The 27,965-nt window shown below is 35.1% G+C and overlaps 1 protein-coding gene across 2 annotated transcripts; it reads right to left on the bottom strand.

Annotated features, from left to right (window-relative positions):
• Positions 1-30: 30 nt before the first annotated feature.
• On the bottom strand, positions 31-22,736 carry LOC125505313 (protein dopey-1 homolog; the record flags this gene model as incomplete). 2 transcript variants are annotated; one of them, XM_048668881.1, is given in 21 exon segments in its annotated part: positions 31-1,869; positions 5,369-5,536; positions 5,796-5,807; positions 6,240-6,429; positions 6,493-6,645; positions 6,701-7,034; positions 7,086-7,262; positions 7,320-7,512; positions 7,569-7,747; positions 7,805-7,968; positions 8,030-8,393; positions 9,100-9,385; positions 9,443-10,547; positions 11,570-11,959; positions 12,009-12,286; positions 12,347-12,603; positions 16,051-16,834; positions 16,895-17,863; positions 21,871-22,046; positions 22,324-22,513; positions 22,571-22,736. In XM_048668881.1, coding segments are annotated over 21 exon segments (6,908 nt in total), but the record flags the coding sequence as incomplete, so codon positions are not given.
• Positions 22,737-27,965: the final 5,229 nt, after the last annotated feature.

Genomic DNA, 27,965 nt, shown 5'->3' with positions numbered 1-27,965 from the left:
TATCTTTTGGAATTTCCAGAAAAAAACGTGTTTACCAAAACATATTTATTCACTTTAAATAATTACAACAAATAATAACCAAGGCAATAAAGCCTGATTTTTTACATCACAATATAAAATCACATTTTTATATATAAATGTTTACATTTGTAGTAAAATTGCACCTATGTTCCTTACGCAAGGCTAATAAATGGGAATATTGGTTGGAACTCCAAGAACATTAACTAATACATAAGTGTACAATAAATAAGTAATGCACTTGTGCTCCTTGCTCAAGGGTAACAAATGCCGTGTTTAATCGACCTTAAAACATTAGCTAATATAAAATAAATTAAAAAAAATTATTTTAAAGAAATATTTTGAAATTTACACAACAGAGTTCGCGGAACTCAACTAATGCTCAAATGTTATGATCAGACTGATTCAACTGCAAACATTTGTATAGGACGATTCAAAAAGTGGTCATTAAGGGGATTCTCATTGATAAGAATAATATAATTGACAATGCCGCTAATGGCTCAAAGGAGATTGAAATTAAGTAATATAACCGGACAGATGTTAGTAGTTAAGGGGTTTTGGTTTGAGATTCTAAAAATCGAAAAGTTACATTTATTAAACTTATTTATTTTTGATGCGAGTGAACTCTTTTTACACATTCGTAGAGTAGAATTTATGACCAATTGAACATTTCTATATAAACATATGTGGGTCTGTCCGGTTTGCTATCTAATAAATCCCACTTAAAGGCGATGAAACATTTTTTGAATCATCCTGTTTACAACGAGACATGTAACACAGGTAGTTTATTAAAAAATCATTTTCTAGTTGCTATGTTACATTATTACACATTCTATATAAATGCGTGGCATTTAATAATTTAATACTGATTTCTTTGGGCAAATTAATAAAAACAACCTATTGATCAACGTCAGTCAGCTATGAATTCAAAGGCCCAAAAGTATACTTCTTTTTTACAATAATGATTCGGAAAAATTGCGATGCAACAATATTGGTTCGATTGCCTTGTGCTTTTACAATCTATACAGGGTGGCGCAGCAATATACCTAATGAGACAATCAAATGTGTACGTTCGAAGCAAAACATCAGTATTATAATTCGCTGAAAACTAGTTCAAATAGAATTGGTCAGTCAGAGAAATTTGGGAGTGTACTAGTTGTTCTCCCAGCTCTTCTTATGCCAAATTTTTTATATAATGTATGCTTTTTACGCTGAGTTGATACGGAATATTGAAGGTGTCTCATTAATTATCATCTTTATAGGAATATCCAATAACCCTGTTAATAAGGTTGCCTCTCTGAAAATAGAGAGCTCTTGGACGCGTGTAAGGATGCCTAAATATTGTGAGTTTCTACGAAACAAAGCAAGAGATTCATCATCATATTGTTCAAGTGATAACACGTTTTCCTTGTGGCTATGACTTTACCGAATCCTCCAACTTACATTTCCATGCAGCTCTTAAATCACTGAAGCCGTTTTTACCTCGGAATTTTATCCAGAAAGTCACTTTCTACCACCTTATCAATCTTCTCCAGAATCATATCGAGCTTCTTATCTGATTGCCTATCTGTAAACAGATTGTCGCTAGCAATCGATTTGCTACACTCGGTTCTGTGTCGGTTCGAGCAGGAGCTCAACGTTTTGAAAAAACTATGCAAGTCCTTTAGTTGCGTTATAGAGTTCATAGTGAGGAGCAGCTCATTGCGCTTCATTGGTAAAACATCTATTTGTGTGTCGGTAAACTTGCGGTCCATAAGTTCGGCTATTCGCACTACATGCGGGGTGAATGATACTTGACTGTTGGGTTCGGATTTGTGTATCAAATCGTCTCCGACAAATGCCCATCGGTACCTAAAATTTAAATATATATTGCGACTTTTCATTCCTGGGATTATTTTGACCAGATTATTTCTACGATATCAGAGTTTTAGTTATTTTAGTTTCTCTTATCAAAATGAGAACTATTGACTAGAACAACCCAAATTATTCGCTGTATTTTGGTAAAAACAATTACAATTCTAAAGTGTTTGCAATCACATGATAATTGAATTTATTTTTACCAAAATTTGCAAAGAAAACGCCAGAATGTCCAGAATTCTAATCGGTTCCTTATCCTCGACCCGCATGAAAATGAAGGCATTAACTGTGTGAAAATTTCCTTACATTATCTCGAAATAGTCGAAACGACGGTCATTCTTAGAGAATAAAAGGAGTTTTTATACTACTAACTCCATTTCCTTAGTAATAAAGAGAATCATTTCATCGGTATCATCCGAACAAGAAATCAAACAAGACTAGAAGGTGGAAATGGATTCCATCGATTTCCACTTCTAAATCATAGTAACTTTAATTTTTTGCCTTTCTTAATTAGCATCGCGCGAAAATTGAGCAACAGTTTAATTTTTAAGTGATTTCTTCGGGGTTTTTTGGTTTAGTCGATATTGTTAGAAGAGCAAAATTACTTCAGTTATTAATTTTAGTTTTGGCTTGTTGTGCATTAAGCGCTGCAGCTGAGTGAAATTATAAATGAATCTAACTTATTAAAACTAAAATTAAATCAGTGAAATATCGGCATTTGGAGCGTTTTTCGTTTAGTTGGCACGTGAAATTTGCCTGTGCAAATATTGCAATGCGAACACGCACTTTTTACAAAAATGTCAACAATAAACAAACTGAAATCGAACTGCCAGTAAAGCATGATTCATCCAAAGGGCGAACCCGCAAATGATTAAATAATTATGTTTATTCTGTACTTCGGTGTCTTTTTTCGAAAAGATGTATATTCAGTTTGCTACCGACAGTGTTCGAAATTGGTCGATCATTATTTGTAGTGTGAATCGAGTTATTAGAGAGGAAATATAGAATCATTGTGGCCCTTATGGCAAGCGCGGTAGTTTGTGAAAGTGTAGTGAACTTGTTGAAGATTAATGGGTAGAAAATGGAAAATGGGGCACCAGCTTGCAGAAAGCGGGTAAGAATGATATCTAATCTATAAGTCTTATAGCTTGAACTGAGTTTAGTTTTCCGACAAGCAACTGAAGTTTTATAGATTCTTTATATTACTCTCCCTTTGCTTTACTAATTTCAAATAAGTTTGGCTTTGGAGAGATTTCCTGATGTACTAAACACATTTTCTTCTTTCTTTAAAGGTGGCACTACGCAGCTTTCGGTAAGTTTAGCACTGCTTTGCCCCTGGTTGGCATGTACATGTAGAATTTTGAGTCCCATATTTATCAACTGACTCGTAGGGCGGATTTGGCATGGATTGAGCTTTTAATTCCTTCGTAGTTAATTTTTAAACTTGGGAATATTCTGGGCGGCTTTGTCTTTTTATATTAAGCTCATCTGAAACTTTTCGCTAAAGAAGCGCTACAGATATGGAAATTTGTGTTCCAGTCATTCAATACAAGAAGCATCAGCCTACTACTTATTTGCCTACTGAGCGGATTTGGTTCCGATTAAACCGTTCATTGGTTCACAACAAATTTGCAAACTTTGAAAATATTTTGGGCGACTTTGTATTTTTACATCAATCTCATCTCAAACTTGTCTCCAAAGAACCGTCTCAGATATGCAAATCTTAGTTCAGTTTTATGTTGTTTTTAGGAAAATAAAAAAAACAGTGAATAATTTGGGTTATTCAAGTCTAATTGTCCTCATTTGAAAGCATATTTGGATAGCGGGTTTGAGACTGGATTAAAAACGTTTGTATTCTCTAAAACTGCCCTACGGTTCGATGCTTCTTAGAGAATCAAAGGAGTTTTTAATCCAATCCCAAACCCTCGCTCCTAATATGCAAATCAGCACTATTAGATTTGAAAAAAGCGAATTCTTGCGTGTTTTTTTTTTGCAAATTTGGGTAAAATAGTCATCATTTTCAGCATTTGCAACAACCTAAGAATTGGTAACTCTTTTTAGAAACAATTTGTTAATAAGAAATAGTTAAAAAATTGTGTTGTTCAAGCCGTTTCCCGGTAAATAGAAGATAAGTGTAATCGGTTTGAATTCTGAACTGTTTTCTTTGCAAATGTTGGCAAAAATGTGCAATTATCATGTCTTGCAAAGACCTGAGAATTACAATTGTTTTTACGAAACTAAAAAAAACCAGTTAAGAATTTGTGTTATTCAAGTCCGATAGTTCTCATTGCAAGCATAGTCGGATAGCGGGTTTGGGATTGGATTAAATTCTTCTTTTATTTTGTAAGAAACGTCGGCCCGTTGGACATGTTTAGTGAATAAAAAAATGTTTAATGCAGTCCCAAACCCGCTATCCAATTATGCTTGCAATGACAACTGTTGGACTTGAATAACACAAATTCTTAACTGTTTTATTTTTATTTTTGTAAAACCAATTATAATTCACAGGTTTTCTCTATGACATAATAATGGTACATGTTTTTGTCAAAATTTGCAAAGAAAACAGTCCAGAATTTCAAACCGATTACTTATCTTCGATCCACCGGGAAACGGCTTGAATAATACGAATTTTTAACCGTTTTTTATTTCAAATTTTTGCTAAAAAGAGCTACCAATTCTCAGGATTTTGCAAATACATGAGAATGGAGATTGTCTTACCCAAATTTGCAAAAAAGAAACACTCAAGTTCGCTTTTTTCAAGTCTAATAGTGCTGATTTGCCAGCATATTGGGAGCGCGGGTTTGGGACAGGATTAAACATTTTTTATTTTCTAAAAATGTACTACGGGTCCACGCTTCTTAAGAGAATAAAAGGAGTATTTAATCCAGTCTCAAACCCGCGCTTCCTATATGCTAGCAAATCAGCACTACTTGAAAACAGCGAATTTTCGAGTGTTTATTTTTTTTTCAAATTTGGGTAAAACAGTCTTCATTCTCATGCATTTGCAAAAACCTGAAAATTATAACTTGTTAGCAAAAATTTGTAAAAAAAAAACAGTTAAAAATTCCTGTTGTTCAAGCCGTTTCCCGGTGGATTGTTTGAAATTTTTGGAGTATTTTAAAGTTTTGGCGCTTACTAGTTAAGTAAAAATTTAAATGTACAATTTACTTACAAAAGAGATAGACTTTCGAGGCCATTCCTTGAAACAAGTGGGTTTTTCGGGTTTTTAGGCCGTCGTTCGGGAGAATTTCTTCTTGACGTTTCGCAAGCACGTGTGGCCTGCATCTTCAGAAGTGGTTTGCTTGAACGCTTACACTATTCTGATGATGTGTTGTTCTGATACAGTGTAAATGTACGTGATCAGAACAGTGTAAGCGTTCAAGCAAACCACTTCTGAAGATGCAAGCCACACGTGCTTGCGAAACGTCAAGAAGAAATTCTACCGAACGACGGCCTAAAAACCCGAAAAACCCACTTGTTTCAATTTACTTACATTTGAAATTGCGGCAAAGTGGTAGCGGGTAACAGAAGTGCTAGATCCAAAAGTTTTCCTGTTGCCAGTTGTAATCGAAGCCAATGGGGATGGCCCAAGGCATGTAATCCATTGCTACTGTTAGTGGTCCAACTTGCGTCCAATGAAGACAGCAATTTGATGTGAGAGCTATATGTGAAACAATCCGATTGAGTGTTTTCCATGTAAATAGAAAAATAATCAACGTAACTGAATCAAAAGTAAAACACATGAAACATGGAAAAATGTAATAAAGTACAAGTGGACAGACAAGAAAAAGGTTGTACCTATTAGTAGTCGTGCAACGTTTAGAAAAATTAGCTTGTATGGAAAAGTAAAACATAAAGGATAAAAGCGCTTGAGCATGCTCTGCAAAGATGGGGAAAATAACAAAACGAATATTATTTACCTGTTATTTGTCCTGTAGAAACCAGCAAACCCAGCGTAAAGCACAAAACAAATATTATGGTTAAGAATTATTAAACAAATGTTACATGTACAAAATGCTTCAACTTTTGGCCAAAACGAGAAATTGAGGAGATTTCCACTGCTGCTTGCCGGATAAGCATTTGACTAAACCCGAGCTAGTTTTTGGCCAAATTCATGAAGAGTTTAGTAGTTGCAAACAGTATCCTAATACTACTTAACTCAGACTGCACATACATTGCATTAAATGCACATTTAATATCAGTAACTCAAATACATGTTTTTAGGTCGAAAATTGAATCATTCAACGAAAACAAATTACTTTGGCTTATTAGACAAACGATTTTAACAGTTAAATACTATCACCTACCAATCTTAAAATCTGTTAAGTCCAAAACAGTCAAATAATTGAATAAATTTCACTTACTTGAATTCTTCGGTGTCGGTACTAAGTTCCTGTTCGATCTGTAGGAATACTTGTAGCATTTCACTGATTATGATTGGCCAAAGACTGGTCACTTGCATGGGGCTCATTCGAATCAGGATAACTCGGAAACACATAAAAACCTGGGCTTGGATTCCAGGAACGTTCAGTCTCAAGCTTGAAGTTAATTGTTCTAGAAAATAGTTCACACAATTAGCATTTCCAATTATTGTAATTATAGTATTGGCAAAACTACCTTGAATTTCAGGCATATACTTGGCATATTGGTCAATTTCACTACAGAATATTACGTAGGCCAGTCTTTTCAAAAGTTGTGCCTTCTGCTCATACTCTTGTTCCCTTGAAGAGAATATTCCCAAAGTTCCACTTTGGGTCATTGATACTCGATCTAAGAGATAGTTGCATTTAAGTAAAAAAAAAACTACCTGGAAATCACTTCTTACTCATCAAATCCCTGAATGTCGTATTGTCATGAGTCATCAAATTATCTACAATTATCCTCCAGTACTTCAAGCAGGCATAATCCATCTGAAAGAGACTATTGTCCAGGAGCAAGTCAAATACGTCCTTTTTCCAAGCTTTGCGAGTATATTGGTAGCTGCTTAGACTGGATAAAAGTTTCGAACAGGCGTTAAAACTGTGCATATTCTTGACTGTGTGTGTCTTAAGATAGGGCACGATGTTGCACATTAAAGAGGCCAGAATATTGTTCACTTTGTCCTTTTCGGATGATCCAAAACAAATGTCCAGGATTGGGGCCAAGATTTCTGACAATGTCTACAAACAACATTAAATAAATTTCAACCAGGAAATTGCCAGCTTTCTTACTAATTGTGCTTGCACGCTATGACTGGAGTTGTAAATTAAATCACTCGAAGGAGCTCCGTTTGTTATGCTATTTTCAGGGGTGGAATCTTCATCCTGTTCGCGAACAGCAAAATTGCGTCGCAGCCAAGTGGTCTGCTCGAGGCAGGAACCGCAAACTTGGGACACACAGTCGATAAGCTAAAATTAGCCAAAAAATAATTTTCCAATTATTTATCATGAAACTTTAAAACAAACCTTAGTTGTTACATCTTGAAGATCCTTCTGGTCTTTCTTCTCCTCTAATGGGCAGCACTTAATCATCATTTCGTGCAGGATGGCTGCTAATAAGAACTGCGCAGATGGACTCAGAACGTTCACTTCTCTGATGAGTGCCAACAAGGAGCTCCAAGCTTCTGAGAGTTGGGTAGCGGATGCATTACGCATGTAACTGCAAAATAAAACCAAATCAATGACTTTCAATGCGAACATTTCAGCGATTCTTACCAATAAAATAACTCTAAAATTGATACGTCTAGGCAAATATCGGAACTAAGACCTTCACAAGGAGGAGGGTGTTTTATCACAGCAGTCACAGTTTGTACTAAATTATCTAAGGGAATTACTCTAATGGCGGATATTAGGTATACTAGGTTGTTTTGGCCGGCGTTAGGTTCTGGTAACACCTGAAACGAAGTTCATTGCCCATAAACTATAAATCTATACAAAAAAAAGAAACTTACAGCTTTAACACTAGTAAATGGGTTTCTTCGCTCATACCAAGCGACCGCTACTGCGGACAGAAAACTGGCCCCATGATGCACAGCTATTGGACTCAAAAATTCCAAAAGTTGCTGTTTTACCACCTTTGAGTTGCCATAAACACTATTAAACTCAATCTCCATTGCTGAAAAAAATTCACAATTTTCCTCAGTAAGGATATTTACGTATTTGGATTGCTTACATACCAACAACAGTTTGCCATAACTTTGCCACACTGGATATAATCCTTGGCATGTGACTCAGTATGGTTTTGCGGGCGTTCTGATAATGATCCGAGTTTTGTTTAGCGGAAAAATTTATATCGGAACTCAACGGCGAGAAAAACACATTTACTAAATTATTTAGAATTTCCCCCGGGTTTGAGACAGCGGAAGTCGATGTGGAAGCAGGAACGTTTTGGTTAACTGTTTGCGAAGCATCCAAAAGACAGTAATGGCACAAAATCGTTAGAGATTCTAGTTGGGTCACTGTGTAGTCGGCGCTTAATTCAAAGTCATCTAAATCGGTTTTTTTGTAGTTTGTGGCGATTTCTTCGATATTGTTGCAAATCTACAAACATTTTATTATTATTATTTGTCTTATTAAATTTGATTTATTGCTGTTCAATCTTTGATTCCCAAGACCCCTACAAATACAGAATGGATCAAGACTGGTTTTTTGCATCAATAAATAACATTCAATACTTTTTTTTGCAGGCTTGGAGCCTTTTTAAGTAAATCTAGGCCAGGAGGGTTACAGATTAGATCACTTAGATCACTTTTGCAAGCGCTCGGGAATAGTACCTATACGTATTCAAAATATCGAGGCATTCAACAACGAAAAATAGAAAAAAAATTGGGCAAATCGCGCTTTTTTCGGAAACAATCACATATAACTCGGGAAGTATGCATTTTGGAGAAAAATGTATATGTACTTATAAGTTTGTTCGTTATGATGAAATTCTCTATAAGATAGAGTTAAACGCAGCACCCAGTCGCAATCTCCAATCGCACCACCGAAACCGTACCTTAAATATTGCCAGAAATCGTAATCTTCAGAAAATTGATTGAACATTTTATCCTATTTTAAATCAGTCAACAGTAGAATATCCTGTAATGTATGAAATGCGAAATTTGAAAGTGCTGTTTTGATCTTAGCTTCTGAGAAAAAGGTCCGGGACGAACAGCATTTTTTCTAACCAGCAAAATAGCTTTGACACAAAACTATTCTTATGCAGAAGTTGAATATCTTTAATCGCAACTTTGAATAACATTACCTGATGAATCACACTAATGGAAATTTGCTTCAAATTATCTCCGAAATATGGCAGACAACAAGTAACCATATTCAGCCACTTCTCATGCATGCTTCGCATATTTTCGTTCCTCAGCGCGCTTAAAATAGCTGATAGAAAAATGGCTTGCTTGGGTATCAAAACAGTGGGCGTATAATTAAGGTGTTCTCCATTAATGGACCCTCCACTAGGTTCGGGCGTTGCCTGTTCTGTCGGTTTTGTTGAAGGGAACACCGAGTGTTCCAGTATTATCAAAGAATGAATTAACCTGCAGATGAAAAAATAACTTAATATCAATCGAGAAGCGACATACCCAAAAACTTGCCTTAAGAGTTGGATTTGGAACGCCTCCACATGTTCTCCCATTCTGTTTTCCGAGTTGCATAGTTGAAAGTTATTAAACAGTAAAATATCCTCAGCAAAAGTCATATCTTCGTCGAAATTTCTTACAGAAGTCAGCAAGCAGTGCAGTAAAGTCTTCTGTATTTTACACTTGACCAACAGATCAGCAATATAACTAGAAAATCCTTTATTGCAGTTTTCCTCGATCATCGTGATCAGATTTTTTACTATCGTGTTCAAAATGTCTAAGGCCTCTAATTGGATTTTAATGTTGGTTTCCATTTCGTCTGGCATTGGACTTGAGTCGTCCAAAAATGGAAAAAACGTTCGAGCATAGTTCAGACACACCGATAAAATGACATCCAAGAACATGTAGCCTCTGTAAAAGTTGATATGTTCGGTGGTCAATTCGCCATTAAACCCTTGTCCTAAAAGACTTTTCCTGTGCCTGGCTAACAGGTAGAGAATGTCATTATTTTTCATGTTCTTAATCCCGCTGGTGGCTGAGCATTTAATGAAAAGCTGCGGGTTACACAGGATGCAATGTTTCAGAGTATGTAAAGCATACATCACTTGATTCGAATCAAAGAGCTCATAGTATAAACATATGTGCGAATGTATCGGGTATAAAACAAAGTTTTTTGAATTGGACGTGTTGATTTTATTTCTCAAGTCCAGGTCGCTTGGTCTGCTTGAAAAATGTGGAATATCAGGATCCAAACTATCGCCATCTACTTTCTGGCATACATCATCCAGAATTTTATTAAGAATTCCCGTCACTATTGCATATTCCTTATCTTTGCCTCTAAAGAACTCTTCTGCGCTCTTGCTCAGCTCGAGTTCTCCATGTAAATTAGCTGAATCCGAGATGCAATACGACCAACTTTGAACCAGAGAATTTTCGTCTGGCTTGATGTTGCTTTTTTCGTCAAAACTTCGGGATTTTGGCAGTTTCACTGTTTTTATTCCATTCGATATCGGCTCCATGCTCTCTAGAAGGGCCTTTTTGCCATTGTCCACTAAAGCGCTGAGGATTTCCGACTGTTTTCTTTGCTGGTTCAAGGAATCGTAGCCACTATCACGATCACCTGCAAATATCCAATTTTTACTATTTTAATGAGAAGTTTAAGGGCCGATAATTCACTTTCTGATAACGAAATCTGGCGGATAACAAGCGGAGCAAAAAGACAAGCAAATGTTCACGCTATGACGAATACAAATCGGCTGATACCTTGCGTATTTGGCAGATAAATTATTCTGCTACTACATTGGAGTTTACTGACGTTTTCGGGGAAATTTTTCTAGCAAAAGCAGTTAACAAATTTGAAAATCTAATGAGTCGAAAACCATATAATACAAGAGTGCAATAAAAGACATGTGGACCATTTTAGCACTTTGGACGATGCAGAATTTAAGAGATGGTTTCGCCTAAGAAGGGTGTTAACTAAATTTTCACTCCTTCATACTTCAAAACTTTTTTGTTGGGTATTTTGCCTCAAAATGTTTTCTTTCAAAAAGACAGAATTTCCTCACGTCTTCTGATATAGAGTAATAAAACTGTTCTGGTTTCACAATAGAGACAAATTCTATTCTTGATAGAAAGAGCTATTACCTAGAGCGGGTCGGCAATCTGCAGCTCTTTGGATGTGAAGCTGTGACTCTTTAGTGCCATACGCAAATATTACTTCTTTTATCAAAAAAAAAAATATTCTGAATCGATTAACGAAGTTAACTGGACGCAGTCTACAAGTGTAAGAGAAACTTAGTAATAGAAAACGTGACGAAAAAATTCGTGTTTTTAAAGGAAAATGATTTTGAGGCAAAATGGGCAACAAAAAGGTTTTGAAAACATGAATCCGCGTCTGCCATATGGAACGTATTTTCATTTTTCAATTCTTCTGCTTCCAATGTGGACTAAATCCAGCATTTAATTTTAGACATTAACTTTTCCAGGCTTCCTTTCGCTGGAAAAACGTCACCAATGCAGTGTGTTTGTTATCTCACACATAAGTTGGGATGAAACAAGACATTTTTATCTGGTACCTGATCAAGTAATTGTCTTGGCAGTTATCAGTGTTTAAACCTGGCCTAAGCGTTTAAAATTACATACCCGGCAATGATTCTGATTTCCCGTATATTTTCCTGTCGATTGAATCATCATTACTGATAGTATTGTCGTTGCTCGACAAACTTTCTAAAGAGCTGTGCGAAGTCTTCCGAGCATATGAACCTTCCAACCCTATCGGGTAGATTTCCTTGACGCTTAGAGGGTTGATGATTAACTTAACATTTCCTTTCGCCTGTGGGTCTAAAACGGGCAATACAGTGTATTCTTTGAAGTTCTTGTTTTTCTTGGTCACGATGCTGTTGGTGTCTTCCATCAGGATGGTTGCCATATTGATAGCCGATGCATATTTTTTTCCGGTTTTCGAGAAAGTAAACCACTTCTTTTTGGGCGATTTCGGTCTGGGACTGTCGGTCACATGGTACATCACGTTGCCTATAAAAAGTGATTTTTGTAAGGATTTCAATTTAAAAAGCTGTCTTACCATTAACGTTGCTGACCGCGTAAATTTTTTTTGTTTGAGATTCTTCCAATTTCTGATTGTCTTGGTCAGTCTGTTCGTTTTGGACGTCTCCATCCTGGATGTTCACGTGTCTAATTGAAACCCTTGCTGTGTTAGTAGCGAGCAGTTTTAATAAAATGGGATTCAGTATTCGTGGAATGTCGCTCTGCAACAGACTGTGAGTTAGAAAGGAGTTAGCGAGCAACTGAATAGCGGGTTTTTCTTTAGATTGCAACATATCCAGGAGCTTTAACAAGGACCTGCAATAAAATATTTTTTTAAATAAGTCTATTGCTAATCCTCCCAATTTTCTTAGTCACCTGTCGAAACTTCTGGTGCAGCTCTTAGTTGGCGGCAGCTTGATAGTAAGATCTCGACCCAAATGCCACAGCATACAAAACTGTTTTATGTAGGACGCAGTCACATGTTCATCAGACAGACATTGACCAATCACATTCTCAACGAAAAGCTTGTTATCGAACGTATTATGGATTTGGTATAGGAGGGTCACACAAACCATTAGCTGCTTCTGGTTTTTAACTGTCCCCAGAAGGGTCCACAATATTCTGGACATTTCCTGGAAAGTTTCATGTTACGAGTTATTAGCTCAGTACTAAACTCTTAAATATTTTAAGGCCAAGTTTGATTAATCGCTAAATATTCTGTAGCTTGGAAGTTTGAAGGTGTTTTATAGAAACTAAATAGGTAAGCGCGAATAAAACGAAACTACACTCTGAAAGCTTTAGTACTCTATCAATGTATAACTTGAGAAATTAAAAAAAAAAACGGATGTATGCAGTTGTAATCATTGGGAAATTCCTCCTACTTCCAGAAATATTCGAAAAAACCGAAATTTGGTGAAATTAATTTGTATTTTTCTTTCTCTCTACAAAATTATATAATCAGATTTAGATTTTAATACTTCGTTTGGGGGTCACCATCATCAACTAATTTTTTCAAATACAGGCCTCTATGCTTGACACCGGTTTTTGGAATTCTACGGACGCCAGTAATAAAATTGTACTTTTTCTTCAAATATTACCCGATGCTTTGCAATATCATATTTATCTTTTATTGTTAAAAACTGTCTGTAACAACGGATTTAAAAGTATTTAGATTTAAGATAAGTTTGAGAGTAGGTACGACCTAATAAGACACACGTAATTAATAGCATAACAATAAGCAAATGCTCAAACTGTTTTGAGTAACAAGGCAAACGAAATATTCACAAATTATATGTTTTCCTTTTTTACTCTGTGGGGATGCACTAAGAACGGAAATATTTTTGAATATTTAGATCGCTGAAAATGTCCAACAAAATTTAATGTTTTTGTTATTATTTTAGGTTTTCTACTTACATATACAGAGTGGTCCACAACTAATGTGACAAAATTCACTGACAGAGTTTAGACAAAAATGTTGCGTTTTATGCAAATTTGTCTTATCTGAAAGTTACTAATTTCCGAGATACGCAAAATTTTCCTTTATTTTTCATACTCTTAACTAGTTTTGCCAGGACCATGAAAATCAGTTTTCGGGAGTTTTTTAGAACGACAAATTCAAATTTCCTAGTATTTAGGAAATATCTAAAATGTGTACTTGTTTCAAGTTGATATATCTGACCCTTTTCGAAATATTTCACATTGAAACATCTAGTGATGTTGATGTGTGAACTCAAATTGGATTGGAATGGACCAAAAAACACAGGTGAATTAGTACTTCTAGTCCATGCGAGAGATTATTTTCCAACGGTACTGTCATAAACGAGCGAAGAACTACCTTAGAAAAAGCATACGCCAAAAAATTATTTAATATGAATTTATTTTTAAATGAAAATTAGCTTTTTAAACATATTCGCATGCAAAGCGTATATTTTATTTACACCATTCTATTTTATTATCAGTCTTTTACTTTAACTAAATCATTATTAATCATCACTGTTTGTACCATTATCATTGCAAATTTTTAATAAAAAATTGAAAATAACATGTTACATAAAAACATGTTTATATAAAAAAGTAACATGTTACTTTAGAACCGCATTTTGAAACCTAATACAAGTGGAACCGCAACGGTGGAACCTTGCACACCTCTAGTCAGTTAAATGCTAGAAAATATATTTTACCTTCTACTTTTACTTTGAATTTGTTGATAATGCCCTGACATTTATTTTCAAATGGAGAAATGCGCGATATGGTTTTTGATTATTCGCAAGATAATTTTAAATGCTAGATGATTTCCCAAACAACATTTTTTTTATCAATACAGCAAGCATTTAAGATTAATAAATTAATCGAAGAGTAATTTAGGTTCAACAGTTTTTATGAAATACTAATTTTCCAAACCTTTGCTGATTTTAAAAAGTAGTTTAAAATAGTTCTGAAGGTGCCTAAATAAATACTGTTTAATGTTTGTTAAGTTTTGCTTTATTGAAAATTTGTTTAGAATATTTCTTTTATTTAGAGATCCAATTTGAATTACTTCGTTCAAAAATCAGTATAGGTTTCAATCTGAAATATCTCGAAAAAGGTGAGAGAAGGTGATGGTGTGGTGAAGTCCACATTTTTTGTTTAGAAAGTATCGCAGAACGAAACATGGCAAAAAAGCGATCTTTTAAAACTCAAATTCTGATGTTTAATGATGATGCCATAATGCCTGATGGAGCCATAATAGTCTGATGGCTCCAGACTATTATAGCTAGCGCTCTCTAGGATCTACAAGCTACGTAATACAAAATTTGGATTTGTCGATCTAAAAAACTCCCAAACACAATTTTTATGGTCATAGTAAAACTGGCTTAGAATCTATTAAAAATAAAGGAAAATATTAGTTACACTGTGACACCCTGTATCTCGAAAACTATTAACTTTCCGACAAGGCAAATTTGTCTAAAATGCAATACTTTTGTCGCATTAATTGAGGACCACCCTGTATAAATTGATACACAGTTAATGGTTATTGATTATTTTTTAGTTTATTTCCAATAAAACTTCGGGGATTTTGATTTAATTCGGGAATACTGATCTCTAAATCTTGTCCGTGGTATTACAATTAATTTTAAATAAGGGCTGTACTAACAGTCTTTGATAATAGAACGTTAAGTATGATATTCTGCAGAAAAGTCCAATATTTAAATATCTGAAAACCTTTAAATCATAATTTTGTTAAGTTTCAAAATGCACAACTTTGCTCTATTTAACCGACTTCATATCTCTTATACTTTACTAGATTCCAATGCTTTTCAATTTTGTAACACCCTGTACGTGAGTGTAAATCGTCTTATTTTAGACACTATTCGCTACTTCAACTAGCGATGGTGGCGCTGCGAAACGTCAAATTACTCGTTGTCTGAATGACAGTTGAGACTTGTCAGACTTGTTTATTTATTGAGTTGATGACATTTATAACATAAAAAAAAAACATACACACTTTTCGATCTGTTTCTATTTCTTTAAAAGCATGCAAAAGTTGATTAGAACAAAACAAATCACAATCAGATGTAATCACCAATGTCAACAAAACAAGTGTCAAATTACTACTTAGCTTGTAGTGTAATTTTAGCCACCAGGGGCGTCTGGACGTTTGACCTCGCAAACCTTGTTTTGTTGACATTGGTGTTTACATCTGATTCTGATTTGTTTTGTTCTAATCAACTTTTGCAAGCTTTTAAAGCAATAGAAGCAGATCGAAAAGTATGTAAGTATTGTTTTATGTTATAAATGTCATCAACTTCAATAAATAAGTCTGACAAGTCACAGCTATCACTCGACAACGAGTAATTTGACGTTTTGCAGCGCCACCAACGGTAGTTGAACTCGCCAATTTTGTGTTTGTCCACGAATAAATAAATGGGACCAGGCAGATACCCGAATGTATGTGTTTGAATAAGAAAAACCACACTAGCTTCAGCCCTTTTGCTTATATACGAGGTGTTTCTTCTCTTTCTAATACAGGCCTTTGTGATTTCGCCTTGTTCATTTCACACATGTTCAGTTATTTTACCATTATCACTACGAGTGCTTACCTCAATGCTCAACGTATTCTCCTCGACATAATAGACATGCCCATACTCCAAAATCCCAGTTATAATAATTTTTTTCTCACTTTCGTACAGTTTCAAATAATTTTGATTCTTCGATAGACTGCATATTTCTAAGAGTGTATTCATGGCAGTGAGCTGAATTTCCCGGGAAGCTTCCTTGCAACAGGCCACCACAATCAGAGCTTCAAGCCAACTGTGAATTTTCTTCTCGTTCGAATCGGTCAGGAGATTGGGAAAGGTGCAAAACTCCAAAAGAATATTAGCCGCTATGCTCATAGAAGGTTCATAATTCGAATTTTCGTCCGAACTGATGTTGGGAACTTTTAAATCGCTTTGAATTTTCATCGAGTAGTCCACTGGTGTAAATTGGTGCTTTTCGTTGGAAAGCCGCTGATCTAGTAATAATTGCAAGTCTTTGCTCCTTTGTTGCTTGTCGTAAACGAGGGATGCGAAAAAATCTGTAATTACTGTAGCAGGCAAGATCTTGCACTTGATAAAGGAGACAAAGAACTTCTTGTACTGCTCTAAACAGTTTAAAAAGTGCTTGTTCTCGTATTTTGTTGTCACTGATAGGGCAGGAGGCGTATTTTCTTTGGACGACGTTTCGGGCATTTCAACTTCAGAGGTCGAGCTTATTGACTGGTCATTGTCGTCGTTCTTAAGCTCGTATAATTTAGAGCTGGATTTGGATTTTTTATTTTTTGACTTTTTTTCTATCTTGGGACTGGATTTGTCTTTTTTCTTTGAAAATTGGTTGCTGTAAGACCTAAAATTGCATCAATGGAAATTAGATTATACTGTAGATTGAGGAGTTTTATTGCATTACCTTTCTCTAGCCAAGTCATCCACAGTCAGCTCGTGCTTATCAGCGAATCCGTTTAGGTTTTCGCTAATCTTTGAGTCCGATTTGCTCTTCTCAATTGTTCTCGGTTCCCCATCTTCACATTTGCCTTGATTTAAGGCAGATTTTTCTAATAATTCAGCTGCAATTCGTTCTTCCTCTATTTGCTTTTGAATTTGGGTCATCGTAGTCGGTTGAATTTTCGCGAGAATTTTCGTGCACAATTCCAAGCTTTTGAAGATTTCATGGTGATTCAATTCCCCCACATGTGCATTGAGTGATTTGATAATTTTATTGAACAGATTTGGGAGAATGCTTGAAGTGCTGTCCGCATACGACTCTATCGGGATTATGTCCAAGAGAAAATCGGTGAGAATGCACAATTCCAGAATATAAGGTGTTCCACTTCCTATATCATTCACTTGGCAACGGTCTCTGTATTTGTAGCGCTTTATATTCGCGACTGCTTCTTCATAGAGCTTCTCGATGTAGGACCATAAGTAGTAGCTTTGCAGGGTGTTGAACAGTAAATTGGCATTTTTCACCAACTCCTGGCAGTTCTTGCTGACAAATTGCTTATTCAAGTCAATATCATACGCTTTGAGACTTTTCAAATCCCCATTAAACGATACACACCGTCCCGTTTGATTCCGATGCTTCTGCATGTTCAAACAAGACAAATACAAAGTGCGAAACACATCGTACAGGATGCCATCAAGAATAACTGGCCCAATTTGCGGTTTTTCGAACAACGACGTCAATAGACGATAAGATTTTACTTCAATTGGTACTTTGGTGCTGGTCTTTTTCAGGATATCTTTAATTGCGTCATTGAGTAAGTCGTAAGCGATGGGATGCGTTTGGGCTGTAGGAATATCATCTGCTTGTTCACCATCGATTTGGAGTAGAGGAATGTTTTGTGATTCGATTTGGAGAAGCCACGAATACAGGCGTCTGAAAATAATAAACAATGTCCTTAGCAAGCAAATGATACAGTAGGATGTTTTGTTGTTTATGTTTCTATAATCACAACTTTTCGGTTGGTGGCATCATTAACCGTGTACAAGTGAATACACTGATACGGATCCGAAAGCAGCTTTATTAACAATGGGAAATGAGAAACATGGACTTAACCGAAAGTTGATAGTTTCAAAAACTCAGTGCGTTGCAACCTTTTCAGTCCAAGCTGAAACGATCTCTTTATGCGCATATCTGTGTCAACAGATTGTGTTAGCCCGCTCAATTCTACATCATTGGACAGAAAATTACCAACTCACCAAGCGAAACATCACTTCGGAAATTTTCGATGTTTTAACCCAAACAGCAAATTTTTTGTTTTTTAGTTTTACGCGACAAATTGGCCATCGGCTCTAACATGATGCCGCCTTTTGGTTCATATCTCAGGAAACATTAGAGCTACACCGCTCGTTCTTATTTTCCTAGGTAGAAAAGTAAAAACCCGATGAAATTTATCTCTCAAAATAGAACTTTAGTGTGAAAATAGTGGCTGTTTTTACACAAAAGGGAAAACTTGGGTATTAGACAAAAACGTACAAGATAAGATCATAATTTCAAACCCGACACATTTTGCTCATATCTCAGAAATACATTGAGCTAGGCCTGGGTAACTCAATTAATTTTTAGGTGTTGGTGATGCGCAAATGTCTTGGTGCTTCAACCTTCAACCCAAGGCATCGGCGCAGTAACTCGCTCCTTTGCTGGGAAAATGTTAATAACCTTTTCTTTTAGATTTATTTTAACGGCCATTTATTAATAATATTTTTAGTTTTTTTCAGAATTTTCCACCTTTAGTAAAGTTACTCTTTCGTCTCAACGCTCAATTGTCTACAATTTTCTGACAATCTTAAGATATTTGCTGCGAAAAATTATAAAATTAATTTTATTATAACGCTCGCCTCCTTCGTCGTTTTGTAAAAAGTTGTGTAATTCGTCTCCAGCTTCAAATTTGGGACAAAAATCAGACAACTTTTTATCAAAAAACAAACAGAATAAGCGAGTTAGTTACTCTCTAAAGACTGTAGAGTTTGTAAAAAAAGGTGGTTTTTTCGTTTTGACTTAATTTTTTTCTTGCTTTACTCTACTCAAAAACGATCTATTTTATAGTTTCACTTAAAAATATTGACAATCTGGAAGTCTCTTACGCGCAAAATTACAAGATACATTTATCTCGTTTTTCTCCGAAAAGCATTAAGGTTTTCTCAAAATTGATTCGATTTTTGCCATGGAAAAAAGATGGATAGCCATCCCTCTTTCTTTTTCCCATCAATACAATTCAATCAATATAAAAAACGAGATATTTTCAACTACTTTGCCAGAAATACGTCGTAATTATCCGATAATTTTCCAATTAAAAAATGTTAAATTCTATAGTAGCATTCTATTATCTTTATCCTTGTCTCTTATCATCGTATAGAATAGAGACAATAAATTATTTGGCTACTTCGCTATGCATATTATAGTTGCATTTGCTCGTTAATATATCTATCATCCTTGTTTACCCTTCGTGATAGAACAGAGAAAACAGCATATTATTTGACTACGTAACTATGTATTTTATAGTGGCATTTGCCATGAGTATGTTCAGCATCCTTGTTTACCCTTCGTTATAGAACAGAGATAAACATCTTATTTCGTTCCATCTGTCATGAGATGAGGGGCCACTAAAACTAACAATCCTGTAAAATCGTTGATAAATGACAAGTGTTATCGCACTCGAAAAAATGTAATTCTATCATAAAAAATCCATAAAGTTTCTTCTACAAAGAAAGTGCGCGATCGGATACGAAATACTCAAGTGTGTTCTCTATTTAGATACCCTCCAGAGACTTTTTCCGGCTTTTGAATTAGGCGGAAATAACTTGAAAATCCTCCTGAACGCACAGTACAGTCTCCCCGAAAAACGGGGTAAGTACATCTGTTCTTTCCACGCTATTTTACGTTTCAGGGCAATTGAAAGCCAAATTTACCTAAGAAAACGAGCACCGATCTTAAACACTTTCGACTATAATCAGTTTGCGCCATTCTTGGCAGAAACTTAAGCGTTCAAGTTGAAGCGGCATTAGGGCCCCTTTATTTCATCAATCATTTATACTTTAAGGAAAGGAATTATTACATCAAGATAAAAATTCTTCAAATTCAACGGCAAAGTGCAAATTTTCTTTTAGGAAGGAATTTTTTATCTATACATATGTATTTACAGATAATTACAAAAATATTCGGACACCCCGCGTTTAGTTGAATTTCTCCACGAATATGAAATGTTTTTTTTTATTGTTTGAATATAATTATATGGTCACTTATGCCGACTATTATTTCAAAATAAGACGTAGTATCGCTTCTGCTATGATCAGCACGATTTAACTGTAAAAGAAGCCACAGCAGTAACGAGCATTCAGTCATTACATGTTTGATCAGAAGTCACAAGATTTGAGTCTCAGATAGTCTCAGTCTAAAGATAGTCAGTCTTAACATATACGGTCTAAGAGTCATAAGTCATAGTTAAGGTTCGGTTACAAGTTAAATCTATTGTTTGTATTAATTTGGAAATAAATTGTTTTCAAAAAGCTCTTTCAAATTAATCAATAAAATTATATCTGTAAAAGTATTCGCACATTTATTACATTTTGTTAATTAAGAACAATCAAAAGTAACGATTAGTATTTGGTGGGTCTACCTTTTTATTCCAACGCAGATGTGCGACGTTCGGACAGAAAAAAATATGACTCTGGAAAAAAATCTATCTACTTTGCCTTCTTCAAGTCAAATTTGCTTCAACTGAATTTTGCAGTAATATTATGAGTAGTATGAGAGATTTGAGATATTTATAAAGCGTCCATTCCTGGGCAATCCTGGCACTATGCATATAATCATTGCCTTGATAGAATTCAAAATTCTCCCTTATTCCCACTTTAGACGCACTTTGAAACAAATTAGTTTTTAAGATTTTTAAATAACCCATTTTGTCCAAGCTTCCATCAATAAAAACTAACTCGCCCACACCAAATGAGGCAATGCACCCCCATACCATAAGAGATCACCCGCCGTGTTTTACTGTTGCAGACAAACTTTTATTTTGAAGTTCATATGGTTTTTCCCACAACATTTGTGGTCCATCCGACCCCAAACATCTTGAACTTCGACCTGTGTTGACGAAAACACTTATTTTTTACCAAACTCAGTACAGGCCAAGGCTTAATATTCATTGGCCTGAATACATCTGCGAACAGTGTAAACAGATACTTTTTCCTTTTAACTGGAAGTTGTGGGGCACTAACTTTAAGATTTTATTTTACTCGTTTCGGTATAAGCCTCATTTATTTTGAATGTAACGTCTTTGAACGGTCTACGTGAATAATACAATCTCATTTTTATAACTAAATACTACAGCACCTTTTTTACGTTAAATTTTTCCGCGATTTTTTATTATTATTAATATAATGGAATTAAGTCCAGACTTAATTCTAGTTCTTTTCTTTTGCAATAAATTTTCATTGCACCGAATATAACTATGCCTACTTAACTGCAGCGAAAAAGCGCATCAATTGTTTATACCACTTAAGAATTTTTAATATTATTAGAAGAAATCCGATATTGTTGTAGTGTAGTAAAATAAAATTCTTCTTTTTCCAATTGGTTTGTTTGTTATTAAAACATTTTTCAATGCGTTACTCTAGTACTGTTTAAGAAATTCAACTAAGCGCGGAGTGTTCGAATATTTTTGTGATCCACTATCTTTGCATTCCTCAGCCAAGCCCAATAACGCAATATTTTGAATCACCCAGTAGCGTTTCGGTAATTTACAATAATCAACAAGGTCGACTAATTCAAATTCAATGTTGTGACATTATTTCCTAATCAGCTTGTGCTAAGGCGCGTTACGCTGATTGGGAAGTACTTTTGACTCTTTCCCAGTATTAATAAAATGTGATATGAATACAGACCTATTTAGGGACATGTCCCTTCTTAGTATTGTGGACAGGGCTGCGGTGACTAAACGCACCATGTCAGCGTAAAGAAGTTGCTTGTTTTGCATGGGAAAACACACCATCAGCAGGTCTAAAGCGGACCTTTGTACCAGCACGCTCGAATCTTGAACTGCTGCACATAAACCTGACACCTGAAACGAAAATATACCAGTTCAATATAGCAACAATTTATTATGTGAGGCTTGAACTAAAACAATTTAAATGAATCAATGAAAAATGTTATAACTAAACATTGCAGAAAAAGTTTTCTTAATCGTTTTCAGGATTTTTTTCACGATCAATCATCAATCTTCAAGTGTGTTGCTTTATTTAAAGCTACTCTAGTAGTATTTATAAATAATCAATTTTACAATCATAATCACAATAAATTCATGCTAATTGTGTCACATTCCTGAAAAATGCCCATACCATTAATCCAATATCATGTCCCATTAAATAGAGTTGGTCCTCCATGGGCAACTTTCGACTATAATGAGCGAAAACGTAGGTAACCGCCGGCAATCTTACAGGACTGTTATTTGCCACACATTGCCATATGCAGGTATAGAAATAGGGCGGTCCCACCCCATCACAAACGTCTTCTAATAATTTGTTAGTTCTACAACAAAATTCGTTATTACTAACTTAGCCCCATTTTCTCGCGTTCGCTTCCTACCTATCAAAGTGGTCGGTTCCTGTATCCAACCCCGGAAGAATCCCACTAAGAAATCCACTTAAAGCCGGCCTTAGCCGATCTCCTAATGGAACGAAATGGGTCTCGTATATGGTCAACAATGCTGGACGTATATTCATGGCAGCATGGCTCATAAGAGGAAATAAACCTTTAACAAAAATAAATTAGGTCACTAATTGGAAAAAATTAAGTCATGTGCAGGTGAATAACATTGTATGTGGTCGCAAAAACAAGTGGTATGTTTGTTCTTTCCTTTAGATGCTTTATTGCGTAAGTGATAATTAACACTTACTATGTTTAGAGAGATGTTTTATTACCTACGCCCTGTTAATTTATTTATTAGTGTGTTTTCTAGAGAAATAATCGATGTTGCTTAGCTATGATGACTCATGAAGCTGAGATCAGGATTTAGTAAAATTTTGTTTTAAATTACCAGCCACAAAGAATAACAAGAATTTTATTTATTGCAGTATATTTCAATTAAAGAAACGACTTAATTTTCTAAACACACTTTGTACAAGTTTATTTGATTGTTACTCAACTGGCGGTGATAATTAGGGCTCTGTATTAAAAGCAATTTTAAGCGTTTTAAATGAATATTCTAATTTTTAATAAAAAGATTTCGGGTAATGAAATATTCGAATTTATTTTATAATCGAGTGATTATTAATATCTCACATTTCTTAGTCGCAATTCGGAATATTTGAGCGAATTCATACTGACATTTTTAGCAGAATGCTATGGAAATCCCAATCTCCATTTTCTAATACTGCGACCTTTAAGCACATTTTTTATGGATTCACGCGATTTATGGGAATACTAGGCCTCGTATCTCCCTTTGATATCAATAAATGCGAAAGTAATCATCTGCATCGCCCTGTGGATAATTGATTTGAGACATTCAGTTGATAAAATCAATTCAAGTCTCTGCAGAATAGAATAATTCGAGATATTTAATTGGATTCTTTCCAACCATCCGTCCATAATTCACCACGTCCGATAATCCTTCGATTGCAAGCTTACGGATCTTGCGAGTTTTTCGATGTTCTCTTAATAGCTTCTTAATAATAATATAGAAGGATTCTTAATAATAACTTTTGTGATGTCACATCCCTTTCTTTCCCCGGAACTTTCCGGCAGTGTTGAGGTTGATTTTGATAAGAATGTCGGAGAGTCGAAAAAGAAATCGGTTACTCATAATTTTATATAAGTAAAATTGCGCTAAATGCTCTTCTGACGAAAAAAAGCAGGTAAGCGGTAAAATATTTCTCTTGACTAAATTGGAATTTTCCATTCAACTTACTTGTTCTGCCCGCATTAAGAGCGGATACTTTTAAATAATAATTATTTAAAATTCTTCTTCAAAGCTTTGCTGATACATAATAACTATGTCGTCCCTGCAAATTTGCTTAAGGTTCTTGCCTCTCGTGAAGTCCGATGTTCTAAATTGACTTCTTAAAAATTTATAGAACCGTTAAATTTTAAATATTTTAAGCAAAAATTGCCACAAGGCATAGTGACCTCCTATGTGAATCCAACAGACAAAAATGTTTTCAAAATTTGCAATAAATTTTATTTAAATACACAGCGAAATAGGTAATCAGCTTCGGAACACTTGCACATTAACATTTTTTTCGTGTAGCGTTTCTTCTGGCCGTTTTTTAACCGAAAATAAATTACCCGTTCAATTGGGAACATTTTTAGTTTCTTGCGGTTGTTTCAAATCTGTGACCGTTCTAGCAGGGTAAATTATAAAACGTTTCCGCAATGGATAAATAATGGGCTCTCATTGCAATGGTTGGGTCCTAATTATTTAGTCTATTGCAGATTTCAAAAAAATAGTTGAAATAGAAGATTATCGAAATAAATAAGCCTAAAAGTTGGCTCCACCTAAATGATGGTTGAAGTTGCAACAACAGTTTTATTCGTTTTCTTTTTGAGTGCGATTTTCTTAAAGTTGGGTGAACTTCAAAAAAGTATATAATATAAAAGAGTATAAAATTTAGATGACGATCTTTATCACTTCTCAAAACATGCCCGGTATATGATGTCTTTCGGAATTTTATGGTAGCTAATAGTTGCCATTCGATGTTTGCTTGTTCAGTTGCCTCGTTTACAACATTTGTCCATAGAATATGAAGCATAGTTCGTTCTGTGGAGTCACATTTCGAATGCCTCCAGTTGGTTCAACATCCTGACCTTCAGAGTCTCCGACTACACTTCGTACAGCAATAGACATTGAACCATCATATATCACAAGTATCAACTTCAAATTAAGGTTCTCTTTGCAGTGGATTGTTCTCATTTAATTGAAAAGTTCCCGAGCACTCTCAATCAAATCATTAAAAATCAAGAAGCACCGGGTTATAAAAAAACCGAATTAGCGGATCACAAGAATTGAACCTATTCTTCTATGATGTGTATTAAAACACTAAATAATGCTAGACTTGAAAACCGATTTGCAACGCAACTGCAACGCTCTAGTTGTCATTACGGGATAGAGGCTTAAAGGACGGATTTTTTTATACCAAACATTATATCAGAAATGATTTGGCTTTCACGCAAAATTTAAAAAATCGAAAATAGTGCACGCCTTAAAAACCGCTCTTAGAATTTGGCTCATATTGAGAGAACCGATTGAACTGGAAGGCTTTAGTTGCCATTACCGGATAGAGGTTTAAAGGATGCACTTTTTTATTTCAAACATTATTCCAGAAATGTTTTGGCTTTCACGCAACATAAAAAAAATTCTAAAATAATACAAGTTTCAAAAACCTCTCTTAGAAATTGGCTCATATTTAGAGAGCCGATTCAACTGCAATCCTCCAGTTGTCAATACCGGATAGAGGCTTAAAGGACGCACTTTTTATAAGGCCTGGGTAACTTAGTGAAATTTTTGGAGCAGTGCTGCGCGACTGGCTTTGTGTGTCAACCCAACGCACCGGCGCAGTAATTCAGTCCCGGTGCTGGCAAAAAATTTACTTTTTTGGCAAGTTATTCTTCGATTTATTTTAAGGGCCATTTATTAACAATATTTTTAGTTTTTTCAAAATTTCAGAATTTTCCAGTTTTAGCAAAGTTACTGTTTCTTCTAAGTAATGTTTTACGTAAAAATACTGACAATCTAACTATATTTTCCGCGAAAAATCTTAAAATAAATTTTATTACAACACTCGCCTCCTTCGTCGTTTCGTAAAAAGTATTGACATCCTTTTCCACTTTCAAATTTAGGATTAGTTATCTTGTTTTTTTCTCGATAAAATTAATTTTCCAAAAAACGATCAGAGAAAGCAAAGGCATATGATCAACTATTTGGAAAACTCCTTGAAAATCTCATCGCTCTGAAGAATTTTAAAGTTTCTTAAAAATTTCCGATTTTTCTCGTTTTAGACAAAAGCCAGGAAAAGGTAACTCAGTGCATTTTTAGGTGTTGGAGCAGTGCTGCGCAAATAGCTTGGTACTCAGTAACTCAGTTCCGTTGCTGAAAAAATGATACTCCGAATGTTAAAATTCCAGTCTAGGGTTTCGTACAGCTTTAATCCGCTTTAATAAATGAGTTATGACTCATTCACCGATGTGTTATAGCGCATTAACTCAGAGAGCGGCAACAACTCAAAAGTGCAACTCAACACAGTGTTACGCAGGCCTACTTTTAATAACAAACATCATTTTAGAAATGTTTTTAGTTTTCACGCGATTTTTCTGCAATTGCATTTGCAAAAAAATCCCTATATTTCAATAAGGATATCGGGTGAAATTCGGTCCAAGGCTTTCTCATAGTGCACAGTGGATGCAAAAATATCCTTTCGCTGGTTACAGCATTTCTGAGAGAGACAGTTCATTCAGAAAAGTGAAGTTTCTGAATACGAACTGAGAATCATCGAAATCCTACTCACACTTACGGGTAATGCAAGCGTGAGTAATACGGATAAATGTCTCAAACATGTGATAGGTACATGAGGCTGATTAAATTCTCCTGTAATAAGCTTCACAGCCTCGTTCACAATTCCGTATTATTTGCGAATTTAAGAATGATTGGTAGTATGCCCTCATGTGTAAAACATATACCGTATATGCGTTTTTATCCGTTATGCATGCATTATCGGATATAAATTATTTGCAGTACTTAAGCATCTTCAATTTCAGGAAATACCGCACCCTAAAAATTAGTCATTGGTATTTGCAAGAGATTATGTAGGTTATCAGTATCAGTTAGTCTTAACATAACTTATCAGACCTGATAATATCAATGATGATTCTGGATTTGTGATAACGGGAAACAAATAATAACCCGGCTTAAATAGATATACATTTGGCTTGATATTACTCTATTTGTATAAGGACAAAAACATCAAAATATATGAAAGTAGATAGGTACCACCCAAGACATTATTTTGATGAGAGTTAACACCAGTTATACTTGAATGGAAACAGCCAGCAGTATTAACTAATAGCTTCTCAGTTTAACTAATGCCAAGGTCAAACATGACGATTGTTCTGAAATGTTTTTCTTTCTAATTAATACCGGAAAAATGTAACAAACTCATTGTTTGGTTTGGCTGAATGTAATCAAAGGTCCATCTGTTTAATCACCTTCATGCCTGCCAAACTGAACGATTTTATTAATACGCTCAGGCAAAAATGCTGCATGAAGACCGCAAGGCCGCATTTTAAGTTTTAACTTAACACTTTACAAAATCCTTCTATATTATCACGTTCGGCAAATATTTGCCCATATCGCTGGGCAATTTTGCAGGAACAGCTAGCTACTGGCTCAACATGATACTCGAGAAAAATAATGCATTCGCACTCTGAAATTAAACCAAAGAGAACGTTTCGTTTTTCACAAAATGTATTTTGGTGCATGGGTTATTTTCGGATTTTTCAAGAACCATAAATTTTATTTTGCGAGATTTTGCCGATCCCAGAATCACTTTCTCGCGATGAAAATAGAATATTCCGAAACTCAGTGCTTCTGGTCAATTGTTTTTGACCACAGCGGATTCATTGGATAAATCCACGAAAAGCACATTTAATATTGCTGTTAGGTTCTAAATATAAACGGGTGCTTTTTACAAACTCCGGAGATCCTTTTAGATTTGCTTTTCCACTATTTTAGTATTTTTACTGACTTAAGTTTCATTTGCATTTGTTACACCTACCTCTCACTCATTATTAAATAGTTTCTGCGATGTCTGTTTTTAATAGTTATAAATAATTGTACATACTTTCCTGACTGTGTTTCAATTCCATTGCATATATTTTTGCCAAAGCTTAAAGTAGCAACAACGCTACACATAGAAACTGATGATGGTGGAAAACATCGAAACGTATTTTAATTGATAAATAGACAATAAATGACTGAAGCCCAGGAATT

Source organism: Dendroctonus ponderosae, unplaced genomic scaffold (assembly GCF_020466585.1).
Source record: "Dendroctonus ponderosae isolate FM_Combo_2020 unplaced genomic scaffold, Dpon_F_20191213v2 Dpon_F_20191213_8, whole genome shotgun sequence".
In the NCBI taxonomy this organism is placed as follows: domain Eukaryota; kingdom Metazoa; phylum Arthropoda; class Insecta; order Coleoptera; family Curculionidae; genus Dendroctonus; species Dendroctonus ponderosae.
This window is presented reverse-complemented; position numbering and strand designations above follow the sequence as displayed.